This window comes from Ictidomys tridecemlineatus, chromosome 4, assembly GCF_052094955.1.
Source record: "Ictidomys tridecemlineatus isolate mIctTri1 chromosome 4, mIctTri1.hap1, whole genome shotgun sequence".
Classification (NCBI taxonomy): domain Eukaryota; kingdom Metazoa; phylum Chordata; class Mammalia; order Rodentia; family Sciuridae; genus Ictidomys; species Ictidomys tridecemlineatus.
The window spans coordinates 193395566-193409084 of record NC_135480.1 but is presented as its reverse complement, the minus strand read 5'-3'; the positions used below and the strand labels follow the sequence as shown (position 1 = coordinate 193409084).

The 13519-nt window shown below is 42.9% G+C and overlaps 1 protein-coding gene across 4 annotated transcripts in view; it reads left to right on the top strand.

The window, feature by feature from the left end:
• Astn2 (astrotactin 2) overlaps nucleotides 1–13519 on the top strand; it is an 837958-nt gene that overhangs the window by 356495 nt on the left and 467944 nt on the right. For all 4 annotated transcript variants that reach the window (XM_078048074.1, XM_078048075.1, XM_078048073.1 and 1 more), the window contains one exon: nucleotides 6892–7059. In XM_078048074.1, the coding sequence (XP_077904200.1) occupies nucleotides 6892–7059 (168 nt within the window). The remainder of the gene's footprint in view (nucleotides 1–6891; nucleotides 7060–13519) is intronic.

Below are 13519 nucleotides of genomic sequence, written 5' to 3'. Positions count from 1 at the left end.
ACACTGTGCATTTTGTGTTATAAACTTGAAAAATTTTATTCTGAAATGTAATCCATAGGGATCCCTGGCACTAAACAAAGATCAATGTGCGCAAATGGCAGAATGAAGAGACAGTTGTCAAATATGATGGTAGTAGTATGTTGATTTGCCATGCTGCCATGGAAAGTACCTTAAAATTTCAAGATCAATGGATCAGCAGGGTTGGCTATTTCTGGGGCCTCTCTCTTTGACTTGTTGACGGTGGCCTCCCATTGTGTCTTCGCGGGGTTTTTCCTCTGTGTGCATCTATAGTCTAATCTCTTCTAAGGAGGACACTGCTTGTATTGGGTTAGGATTCACCCTAATGACCTCCTTCAATTTTTGTTTACCTAAAGGAGCAAAGGGCCTGTCTCCAAATACCATCACTTCAAAAGGCAATAAGCATTAGGACCCCAACATGCATTTGAAGGGAACATGATTCAGCCCGTAACAGGTAGGGACCTTACGGAGGAACAGGAAAAGGTTGAAGTTGACCCCAGGAAATGGACAATAGAATGTCAGGAGGGAAGAGAGGACGAAGGGGAAGATCAGGGGAGCTGACTGGCTGATGATTCTCTCAGAGATCCCTGTAATGATGCTCTCAGAGACTGATGGCTCCTGGCTATCCAGATTGTCTCAAACTTGATTTTAGTTCCTGTTTTTGCAGTTTGATCACACATTCATTAAATAGTCTCAGTTAATGGTGGCAAGCCTGACTCTGGGCTCCGCAGGCTGGGGAATAGGGCATTAGTGGACACACACTTCAGGGATCTGTTGGGCTGATAGCAGGGCTGGTCTTCATTTCTCTTTCGTCAGAGTTTGGTTTTTCATCCTGTTCCCCTGTTCCGAGGAACGACATTTCTCCCAGGTCCAAGACCTCAACAGGTAGAAACCATGGTGATCAAATAGAGTAAGTGGAATCTTTAATTATTTCATATCCAAAGAAAGCCGAGAAAGACAAATGAATGCTTCTGGCCAAAACATTCCCTGCACCACAACTGGGCAGACCATCTTTCCCTGGTCGGCTACCCACTCACCACTGTGACCAGAGACTTGTTTTTGAAATGTTCATCCGTGGGTCTCAGAGGTCTGTCTCATGATTCGAGGTATAATGAAAGGGATTCGCAGCTGCTGTCTGGCTCTCCAGGCAATTTTTATCTGGTGACACCACCTTCAGTGGTATTTTTAGTTCTCATCTGTAGCTTTCTGTTTCTTTGGGGGCTGATGTGCCTCTGGCTTTTCAAAGAACATTACAGAGTGGCCTGAGCTCCCCAGCTCACCCCTGATCTATGCTGCACAATTACAGAAGCAGGCTTATAATCAATGTAATTGAAGATCAGAGTTAATGAGGACCTCCGTGCCCGTGCAGTCCCCTGAGCAAGGCTGGTCTTCAGATGCTAGATAAGGAAATGATTGGGCTGAACTGAAAATCCATTTGGCTAATTAGATGATGTATATTCCCACAAGGCAGTGGGAGAAAAACCTGTGTGTGTGCATATGTATGTGTGTGTATGTGTGTTATGTTGTGTGTGTGTGTGTGTGTGTTTAAAAATAAGGAAACATGACATTTTGAAGTTGAGAGCTTTTGGCAGAGATTTATTTCAGAGTCATTTCTCTCTGGGGGGATCTGTGTGAGTATCTTAGAGAGGAATCTTAGAGCACCCAGTAATGGAAGTGCATTTTTAACATGAAGCCAAGAAAATAAAACAGAAGTCCAGAAGAAAATTCAAGAAATATGAGGCACATGGAACAATGAATTTTACTCCTTTGCTGGGGAGTATTGATTCCCAAGAAATGCCAGACTTTGTTCAGAGAGTGCTTCTTGATACTCTTTGACTTTAATATTGCTCCTTTCTGCCTCATTCTCTCCACACCCACCCAGCATCTTCTGAGACTCCACTACACGCTAGGGACCATGCTGATTACAGAGCTAGATAAAGTGTGGGATTTGCCTTCAGTAAGATGGGATAAGAAACGGGGGAGGGGAATGGATACTCAGGCTTTGCCTTAGAGTTTCCATATCTGCTTTGACTTTCTGGTCTATGAACTTGGTAGCAAATGTCAGCTTTTATTCACCGAGAGCCCAGAGCAGGGCTTGATGCTGCATAGTGTCTCAAATGCATGAATGAGTGAACCTGCAGCATGGAATGTGAAGCTACTGTTTGAGTGAGATTCCTCCTAAGTATTAAAAGGGTTAGGAGAAGTATGAGCCTGGTCTGGAGTTGGGCCTTATGGAGTGAATATCACATGGGTTGCCATATAATGTGGAGGATATAGCTCATCATGCTTTGCTCCTTTTACCTTGACTTCTGTCTGGTTTCGTGTTCCCTTTCCCATCTTTCGGGGTCTAACTTAAAGGCTACCTCTCAAGGCTTCCTCTGTGAGCTCCTGTTTTTTCTTCTTCTTATGCCCAAAGACAATGTCTAGCCTTTTCAGGAAGTCCTCAACCCACTATAGTTTTTATTATAGATATCTGGGCATATATTTGATCACTCAAATATATGCCCAGATATCTATAATAAAAATTATAGATATCTGGGCATATATTCTCAATGAATTCAGCCCATTTCTCAGGCTCTAAACAGGGAGGGGTTTACTCAGTGTTAGTTAAATGAACACATTAAATTTGATACAAAGTCTCTCCTTTGCAGTGTCTGGTATGGTATGCCCCTGCTATAGCTCTTTGCTCCTTCCATGAAACCCGTCTACCTGAGTCTGTACTTTAGTTATCCATTTCCATGCCCATGGGGTATCTGAGAACTCAGGGACCAACATAGTGAAGTTCAAGTTTTAGTTTGAACTGGGAGAGTCTAACAGACTAGTCTTATTTTCTGGCCTTCGTGGGATGAAAAAACACTAAATTGGGGGTGGGAGAAGATTCAGAAGCATTTCTACTTCATAATACCATGAAGTGAGAAGAAATTTAACTTAGTCAAACAAGGAATTTTTGATATCATTAATGTACTTGACATTCTCTAAACTCCCAGCATGTTACAGGCATTTTACCAAGAGCCAAATTGATAAGGACTAATGAATCACAACCTGTTTCCTGTAGGAAATCAGTCTATTGGAGAAAACAAAAGTCCTCCAACACTGTCCTCTATGCACTAAAGGAGTTTGCAGACTACTGGAGGCGTGGTGAAAGGAAAACAGAAAACAACTCAACCAAAGTCCCTGTTTCCCGAGACAGCCTGGAATAAACGGAAGGTCCCAGCTCTGGAGGCTGAACCGTCTTGCTTCAGTTTTCACTTTTGCCATTTACTAATTGTGCAGATCTGGCCAGATCAATTTCTTCCCAAATTTCATGTTATCCTTCTGGAAAAAAAGATAAATACCTATCTTACAAGGCTGTTGTGAGGATTAAGTGAGCAGATTGTGTTACACATTCCCAGGGATGAACAGAAGACATTCCAAGGACAATAGCTCCCCTCCGCCATTAGACCACTTGTACATCTCTGTGTAGGGAAGAGAAGGTAACCTGCTGATTCAGTCCATTCATGTTGCTATATCAGAATGCCACAGATTGGGTGTTCATAAACAACAGAAAGCATATATTTCATAGGTCTGGAGCTGGCAAGTCCAAGATCAAGATACTGGCAGACTGATCTGCTACCTGGTGCATAAACGATCATCTTTTCTGGGTTCCTACAAGGTGAAAGGGGCAAGGGAGCTTTCTGGGTTATCTTTTATGAGTGTATGAATCTCATTCATGAGAGTTTCTCTCTCATGACCTAATCACCTCCAGAGGCTCAATTTCCAAATTCCATCCCACTGGGGGCTAGGTTTGTGGATTGGGGAGGAGGCACATCTAGTCTGAACTACCTACTTTCAAGCCAGTTCCTTCCAAGGAAACTCATACTTCTCATATTTGATACCTGATAACTAATATTCTATTTAAAATCCAAGTTTATAAGAAGTCCAAATAATAACCAACATGGCTCTGGTTAAGTGAGATTTCACAGTGTGCCCAGGACTTAACATTGTGATGCTGAACCCCAGTCTCCAGTTAGCACCAAGGCTTACTCGTTCCCCCAGCCACCCGGAATGTTGGTGGTTGTCCACTGTCAGGTGAGTTCTTACTGGAGAAATGTCCTTCATTGAAAGGGAACAGTTCATCCAAGGTTATGTCCGTTCCCCAGGGAAAACTCACGGCCCACGACTGGTAGAGGTACAAAGGCTGCCTTGACTTGAAGCAACTCAGAAGGACCATCCCAGTTCCAGAGTGCCCTGGAACCAACTAGAGCTTGTTGAGACTTTCCAGAAGTTTGACTTCCCCCCCTGCTCAATCCTGCTTTGCTTACCCGCTTACAAGAATGGCCCCCAAGCTTCCCGCATGCCAGTCTTTGTATCTGCATCTGTTTTCTGGTGATCCTGACCTAAGACAAATGACTTGTCTCATTGAATCTGGATCTTAACTCCATGAAGGGTGTGGGTATCCATGCTTTTCATAGGTAGTAACTGAGGGCTTGTTTTCTTGCACAAGCTGACAGAACCAGTAAGAGGATGTGAACTCCTATCTCGCTGACTGTTCTCTTTATTGCTGCACTGTGTAGCTTTCCTGAAGTAGCAGGATTAACCAAACTCAGCCCTGGGACACAATTCAATATCCATCCCTCAGTCTTTAGTGAGAATAAATACAAGAATTATCCATTTAAACAGCATGACTGTGCTTTTTTAAAAGAAAAATCTGTAGTTGATACTGATGTTCGGTGCCTTGCTCAAGGACCCATGTGACATGTTTCTGCTTGGGCTTAGTTCCAGTGGGGGAAATATGGCTTTGCAGATAGATTTGCATATCTTCACTTGCCAGAAATGTGAAATATGGAATCCAACAGACTCCTTCCTTTTTTTTTCCCCCATGTTTTAGCTGCCAAGGATTTTAGGGCCAGATTCAAGGGTGGTCATTTCCTTATCTCAGCACCTGATGCTGTCTGCTCCTGCTATTTATGTGGACACCTCTTCCATCCACACCAAAAATACTGTTGTCAGTTGAACTTTTCCCTGGAAACTTATTCTTTAGGTAGTAGAAATTATCATATTTATGTGAGTTAGAGAAGATCATCGCAGCCTGCTCTGCCCTTACCTGTTTCAGGGAACCTTTTCCACCCACAGCCTTAGGTGCCCTGGCAGCCAGTTGAGACTGCTGTAATTCCTCCTCCCTGACCATTACATGTTGGACCACAGCAGGTCACCTGAGCCAAACTGAGTCCCAGCTTAGGTCAGTTAGCAGAGTCTGATAGGATGTCACAGAGAGCTCTCTGTCAAACCAATCTGATACTTATTAACTGAATCCTCCTGTGGGGAATTCAAATTGCACCACTGAAGACTTTTGGCTTGACAGTGAAGTACAGAGAGGCAGACGCAGGGGAGAAGCCAAGCCATATTAATTGTGAAACACAATTGAATGTCTCCTGGAGCGGGAGGTTCCTAGATCTGCCGTGAATCCAGAACCACTCTTCCAGTTCAGCTTTATGAAGCCTCGTGCTGTTTGCAGTCAGATTTTTTTTTTTTAACCCTGTGAAATTCAACCTTTGCTTTTCTTTATTGATATCTATGTGCATTCACCATTTACAACCCATTTTCAGCCACCCTGAATGGCTGTTTCTTGCCTCCCCCAAAATGATGTATGCATCTGTGTTTGTGCACTGATGCATATGAGTGGAATATATTTGCGTGCACATATGATTTTATGTATTATTATGCATGCATGTGCAATATATTAGCCTATACACATGTAAGTGTGTGTATGTTAACTGTCTATCATATGAATTCATAAGGGGCATTTCAGGACACAGATCACAAAAACAGAGAATTCTGGCCTGTGTATGTTTCAGGAACAGATTTGCGTCATCATTGTAAAAATATTGATCACAATAAAAACTTGAATGCCCTGGCTTTTAGTCCCACCGGGTTAGAGCCTGCTGGAACTGCTTCACAGCTGCTCCATTGTCATAGATTGCACTGTTCCTTTGATCCAAACCCCACCTTGTCCCTACTGTTTCCCCAAATCAAAAGTTTCACTGTGTGACTGCAGAGTTTTTCCTTTGAGACTTTTTTTTTTTTTTTTTAAATCTGTTCCTGTTTCTGGGTCCCTCTCTCTATCACTTTAACTTTCTCAGAATAAAAATAACAATAAAAAATTAAAATCAGGCTGGGGATATTGTTCAGTGGTACAGCAGTTGTCCAGCCTAGGCAAAGGCCTGGGTTTGGTTGGTCCCCTCTCAGCAGAAAACAACAAAAAATAATAATAACAACAGCAAAATCCATAACACGACTAGAACAGGAGGCCTGGATATTATTTTCCTTTTTGACACTCAGCCAGTCTCTCCTATAAATCACTCACCCAACCCCTGTGGGCATTTGTGGTCCCTATTCTAGAGGCAGTGCCTGGATGACAGGGACTTTAGCTGTTTTATTCCTCCTGAAATTTAACATTTAATCATCCTTCACTAGAACAAGTCAGGTGCTGGCTAAGCACTTCATCCACGTTAATTAATTCCATCTCACAGCTGAGGTGGGCCTCATTAATATTTCCATTTACAGATGAAATCCCCAAGTCCCAGAGGCACCAAGTGACTTTAATGGCTAGTTCAGATCAGGACTTGAACCCACGTCCCCCTCAGTCCTCAGGACCTGCTCTTAACCCCTAGGCTGAACTCTCTCTCTCTCGTGTCTGATTTACCTCTGCCTCTGTTGACTTATGGCACCTTACTGTCACAATATAAATGCTCAGTAAAATGCCTTTAGACTCGTGAGATCTGGTGTCAGGGGCAGGGGAACGGTGGTTTGTATGCACCTGTCGGATCCTACAGCATCAGCAGCAAGACCCTAAAATTGAGGAGAAAGTAGCTGTCTTTCTCTGTTCATCCCTAGGGAGCAGCTTCGTGGTGAGCGAAGGCAGCTACCTGGACATCTCCGACTGGTTAAACCCGGCCAAGCTGTCCCTGTATTACCAGATCAATGCCACCTCCCCGTGGGTGAGGGACCTCTGTGGACAAAGGACAACAGATGCCTGTGAGCAGCTCTGCGACCCAGAAACTGGTGAGCCGTGGGAGTCGGGGCTGGGGTTACCCAGTGGGAGAGCATGGGCCGAAGGTGGGTCTGCCCTTTCTGCCAAGAGAGCCTGGATTCTGAGCCATTGACCGGGGGCTTGACATAAAGGCCCATCTATGCAGTTCATGCTTTAACCACATGCTTCCATTTCCTGGTAAGGGAGAAAATTTTTAGAGAATCACAGAAACTCAGAGTTAGAAAAGACCACAGAGAACACATCATTCAAGTCCAGGAAGGCAAATGGTCTGAATGTCACCAGAGACACAGCCCTGAGTTCAGATCCTGCCTACCTCTTGCTAGCTGGGTATTCTGTAACAAGATACTGCACATCTCTGAGTACCAGGAAATGAAAATAGAACCCAACCAACAAGCTGGGCATGGGGGCACACATCTGTCAGGTGGATTGTGAGTTCAAAGCCAGCCTCAGCAACTTAGCGAGGGCCAAAGCAACTTGGTGAGATCCTGTCCCAAAATAAAATATAAAAGGGCTGGGAATATGGCACAGTGGTTAAGATCTCCTGGGTTCAATCCCTAGTATAAAAAAAAAAAAACTAACCAGCAAGACTGTTGAGTAAATGATATAATACACGGAAAGTTCCGATTCATTCATTCATTCACCCATCATTCAATAGATACTTCCTTGAGTAACCACAAGAACATAAAAGTGGACAAAAAAGGCAAAAATCTCTGCCTAATGAAGCTTTTGATCTAGTGTGTGTGGCAGGAGACGCTAATTCTGCATGGTCTAATATGATTGCCATAAGCCATATGTAGCTACTTACTTTAAATTAATTGAAATTAATAAAGGTAAGTATTCTTATTCCCAGTCACACTAGCCAGATTTCAAGTGTTCCATAGCCTCATGTGAAGAGCGCTACCTACTTGAGCCACAAACTTGAAACATTTCCATGCCTGTGAAAAGCTCTGTTGGATAGAACAGCAATAGGCAGGTAAACAAGTACATATACATACACTGGCATGGGGGGGGGTGCTGGAGGGTAGGGCATAAGGAACCGGAAGCTGGAGATGGAGCAGAATTTGTCATTATAGAGAGTGGTCAGAGGAGCTTTCTCTGGGAAGGTGACATTTGAACAGGCACTTCAAGACGAGACCAGAGGAATCCATGCCAATATGTGGGGGAGAGCTTTCTCTGCAGGGGAAACTGCAAGGGTCAGCGACAGAAGCCCACAAATGGGTCATTGTTTCTGCACTGGCAGGAAGCCCAGGATGGCTGGAGGAAAGTGGGAGAAGAGAGGAGTAGGAGGTGTGATCTGAGGAACAGAAGGTGTGGGTCTGAGGGCAGATTCAGACTCTTGTATAGGGTGAAGTGAACTTTGGATTGTACTATGAGTGAGATGGAAGGTCCCTGGAAGAGTCTGAGCAGAGGAGCCATGGGACCTGACCTGTATTTTAACATCATCGCCCTGGCTGCAGCGTGGTGAGCCAACACCAAGCATGCTCACACATCCTGTGCTCTCACCTGGGCAAGAGTGAGTAGTGGCCTGGGCCACGGAGCTATGGGAGAAGAGAATGAGAACGTAATCAGCATCCGAGTGACGATGGAAAATTATTCATTCTGAACAGTAGGGCAGATCATGTTGCTAGACAGGGATGCCATGGCATGATCAGTGTTGGGTTAAGGGGATAAAGAGCTCAATCCTGGGTATGAGGTCAAGGTGACTGGTTAATGTCATGTAGAAACAAAGGATGGGCACTTGACTTGTTTTGAGGGCCATTGGCTGTATTGGTGTTCCGGAGCCCCAGTGTCTAGCAACTCTGCCTTAACAGGAAATGGAGGGGACATTGATGTGAGTGTTGACAGTGTGCCATCCACAAGACACTTCTGGAATGATGCCTGTCTGGCTCATGGCCAGGGGGTCCCACACATAGGAAACTTGTTTTCTTGTGGCTTTTGTCTGACCTTTGTTCAGTTCATTCCTGATTGAGCATTGCTCTGGCTCTGGGAACTCAACTTGGTATTCTTCCCAGGGTCTTGGGAAAACCCTGTCTGGGGAAGCACCTGATTCTTCAGATAAAAGCACAAATTCAATAATCCCCACAGCAGAAAATATGTTCAAAGATTTTTTTTACTTACAGATTCTGAGCTGGGAGGTTGTAATGAGCCACCCCTCCATCTCCTGTCACAAAAGGTAGGAACGAAGAGTCAGAGAAGGACGGGGGACGGAGAGAGATTCCACTGACTGTACATTGGAGAATAAAGTGTGGATCGCTTTAAATCCACTGGCAAATATTTGAGTGATCCATTTAAAGGAATTAGTAGAAAAGCAGGGAGCCCAGTGGTGATAGGCCTGCAAGATGCCTCTGAGTTCTTATGTCTGCTCACTGGTTTGAGCCATTTGCGTGGAGAGTTCTACTTCTAATGCCCAACAAGCTTTGCTGTGTTGTTCTGGATGTGTGACAAATATCTGGATTGACCACACTGAGGAATTGGAAGGCAATGTAGAGTTAGGAACCATGTCAAGGGTGACTTACAGAGTCCTGCTTTGGTACACAAAAAAAGTTAAACTTATATTCAAAATGGAAGCCAAAGTCACATAAAAGTATGAGCCTTCACTACAGATCTACAACTCAAATTCAAAGAAGAAATCTTAGCTGAAGATAGAAATGTGTATTTCAATAGCATCTGTGTGGATTTTTTTTTCTTTTGATTAAAAAAGAAGCAAGATTATTGATGGAAGGGAACCGAAAGGAGCATCTTCTGTGCCTCCCTCTAAGCTGCCCACACCAGGCAAGTGGTGAGTATTTGCAGGGCTAGCTTCCCAGATGATCTGCTTCTCACGCATGTTTCTGATTTCTGACGATCTTCTCCATTAGCCACAGGCTTGGGGGCACACTTCTAAATAGTGGACCATCCAAGGAGTGAGTATGTATTAGCCAGTTTAGAAAATAATCAGCCCTTCCATCAATATCCTCTGGAATTTACCACACACACACACACACACACACACACACACACACACACACCCCTAAGAATTGAAAGTATCATGAGGATCCATTCTGCAACCATCTCAGCTTTCTTGTGGATAATTGAGGTAAAAAGAGGTGACAAGATCAAGGTCACAGCTGGCAGATGGCAGAGCCTGGATTTCAGCTCATCTTCTAAACTATTGCTTCTGCAGCCCTAGAAGGATGTATGAATGGAGCCTGAGATTCTGTGGTTCTAATGAGCGGCCAGCTGGTGCTGATGCATCTGGCTCATGGACTAGCCTTGTGGCAGCAATGCCTTTAACAGTCTTCTTCCAAAACAGTCCTCCCATATTTACATGCTCAGCAAAAGGCTCAGATGTTAGATTTGTTGACTGAATCATCTTCACAAAACCATGTTCACTTCTGATGCTTCGTCTCCTCCCTCTGTTTGCCCTGTGCCCTGAGCTCTAAGGACACAGAGCACCTGCAGGTTCATGAAAGCACTATGGCCTCTTTCCCTGCAACCACTTTACAGGCTCTTTCCTCAACTGGAAATGCTTTTCTCCTTGGAGACCAACAGTTTCATTTTATTTCCTTCACATTCAACCAAACCCCCTTCCTCCCACAGGCTTTCCTGGTTCCCCTCCCTGGCCCTGACCTGATGGAAGGGTTCACTCTTCTGTGGTCACAGCCTTCTGTTCTTCGATGTGTCCTAATTCGTGTCCCTTTGAAGAGTCATCCTTCTTTGTCTGGCTCTGCACAGACTGGAAATTCTGTTGGGGGATGAGGGAGGGCAGTTCAAGATGTGTATCTCAGTCACCCCTCTATCTTTAAAGCTCAGCATCATGCCTGCTATGTAATAGGTGAGCAGAGAATCATGAAAATAGGAAGGAAAGAGTCGATTTCTCTGCTTCTAGAAACAATGACATATACCACTTCTAGCCCACCCTCACCCCCCACCCTATCTATTTGCATAAGAACTCAAATATCTTCAAGCTCTTGAGACACTGGGTCACCAGAACTGTCCAACAGCGGGTTATCTGAACTCCAGAGTACTCTTGCCTGGTCCTTACATTACGTCATGTCCTGAAGAGCATCCTGTTTTTAATTTTCCCCTCTGCTCCTACTCACAGTGTCCCACAAATGCCAGGCAGGGTCTCCCCTTGTGACTAGAACTAGAAGCTCCTCCCTCCAACTGAAATACTTTCCATTCTTTAATCATCTTCCCTCTTAATCCTACTCACTTAATTGCCTCTCATTTCCTTTTGGTAGAATGGATGACTCTACAGAATCATTAGAATCCTATGTTGACTTAAAACAAGATTAAAATTTGAATTATTGTTTGAAAATTTGTCTCCCCTGCTAGACTATAAGCTCATAAGACTGGGGACTGTATCTAATTTATCCCCGTATCCTTCTCACCTCAATGCCCAGCAAAGTGTCTTACTCTTATAAATCACTCAAGGCATAAATGGATGGGATTATCTACAGGTAAGAGTGGAAATGGGAACATAAGATCCCTGAATATATTTTCATGAGGCTTGACTGAGGGCCACTTTGTAAAATTTAGTTCAATTTGTTAGATTCAATTCAAGCAAGATTTTCTTAATTCCACAACTCATAAGTCTCTGTGTTAAGTGCTATGGGAAATCACAGACAAATTGGACAGTGTTCTTGTCTTCATGGATTTTACATTCTCACAGGGATAGAAAGAATCTTCTCATATACAGCTATTATAAAAAACATGGTGTGGCATAAATCAAGAAAAATGCATGAACAAAGTGCCTCTTGCCCGGAGAACAGGGAGAGATGTGCTCTAGATGGAGATTTCGGGAGATATGTCATGGAGACGACCTTTTAGCTTAGCTTCATAGAATGAATGGGGAGTATGGACAGGAGGGTGCTGTAGCAGAAGAAACTTAATTTTACAATAAGAGGAAGGAAGTTTGCATTGATTCTAGGAAACATCAGTGTAGTTGGGCTGGCATCTGGAAAATGTGCTAGGCATGAAGTGGAGGCAGAGAAGTGGGAGAGGGGGATAGGGTAAAACTGGCAAGGTAAGATGAAGAGAGCTCATAAAAAGGCAAGAATCAGGAAGGCTATATTGGCCATTGAAATAGGAAAACTGCTCTACATATCTTCCTGAGGAAATTTGTAACTGCCCAAAGGAACAGCTTCACCTTCTCCGTTGTCTTCCATTCCATTAAGAGTGTAAATTTCAGACCCTCCTTCTATGGGTCAAATCTGTAGGGCTGGGCAGAATCATGGAGTCAAAGCATTGGTCATCATGTCTTAATGATATTTTGGATGTGTTGATAAGAGGGATTATTTTTTCCCAAATGACAGGGCTTTTATTCACTTTTATTTACTTCTATTGCCTAATTTCTCTTGCTGGAATTTCTAGTAGTATATTAAATAGAAGTGGTAAGAATAGACATCCTTGTCTTGTTTTAGATTTTAAAGAAAATGCTTTCAGTTTTTTTTTTTTTTTTTTGCATTCACTACAATGTCGGCTTTGGGTTTGTCATATATAGTCTTTATGATGTTGAGACTATATATAGTGTTTATGATGTTCTTATTTTTTTCAGTATTTTTACTATGAACAGATGCTGGATTTATCAGGGGCCTTCATTTGTGTGATGAATTACATTTATTGATTTGTGTGTGTTAAGTCATCTTTGTATCCCTATGATAAAACCAACTTGGTCAGGATACACAATCTTTTTTTAAAAACATTTTTTAGAGAGAATTTTTTAATATTTATTTTTTACACAACATCTTTGTATGTGGTGCTGAGGATCAAACCCGGGCCTCACGCATGCCAGGCGAGCGTGCTACCGCTTGAGCCACATCCCCAGCCCCAGGATAGATAATCTTAATATTTTGTTGACATTTTATGAAGCATGTTTGCATCTAAGTTCATCAGGGATACTGGTCTATACTTTTCTTTCCTTGATGTGTCCCTAATCGGGTATTGTTATGAGGGTGATACTGGCTTCATGGAATTAATTTGGAAGTGTTCCGTCCCTTTCTATTTCACAGAATAATTTGAGGAGTATTGGTCTTAGTTTTTTTTTAAAGGTCTGGCAGAATTCAGCTGAGAATCCATCTGGTCCTAGGCTTTTCTTTGTTGAAAGGCTTTTTATCACTGCTTCTATTACATTGTTAGTTATTGGTCTGTTTAGATTCCCTGTGCCCCCTTGATTCAATTTTGGTAGGTTATATGTGTCTAGGAATGTCTCTATTTCTTCTAGGTAGTGTAAGTTTTCAAATTATTTCCTAATAGTCCTCTGGATTTCTGTGAAGTCTGTGGTGTCTCTCCTTTTTCATATTTTATTAATTTGAGTCTTCTCTTTTTTGATTAATTTGTCTAAGGGCTTATGGATCTGATTTATTTTTTCAAAGAACTAAAACTTCATTTCATTGATTCTTTCTGTTGTCTTTTTATTATCAGTTTTATTGATTTTGGCTCAGATCTTAAATATTTTCTTCCTTTTACTGGTTTTGGAATTAGTTTGTT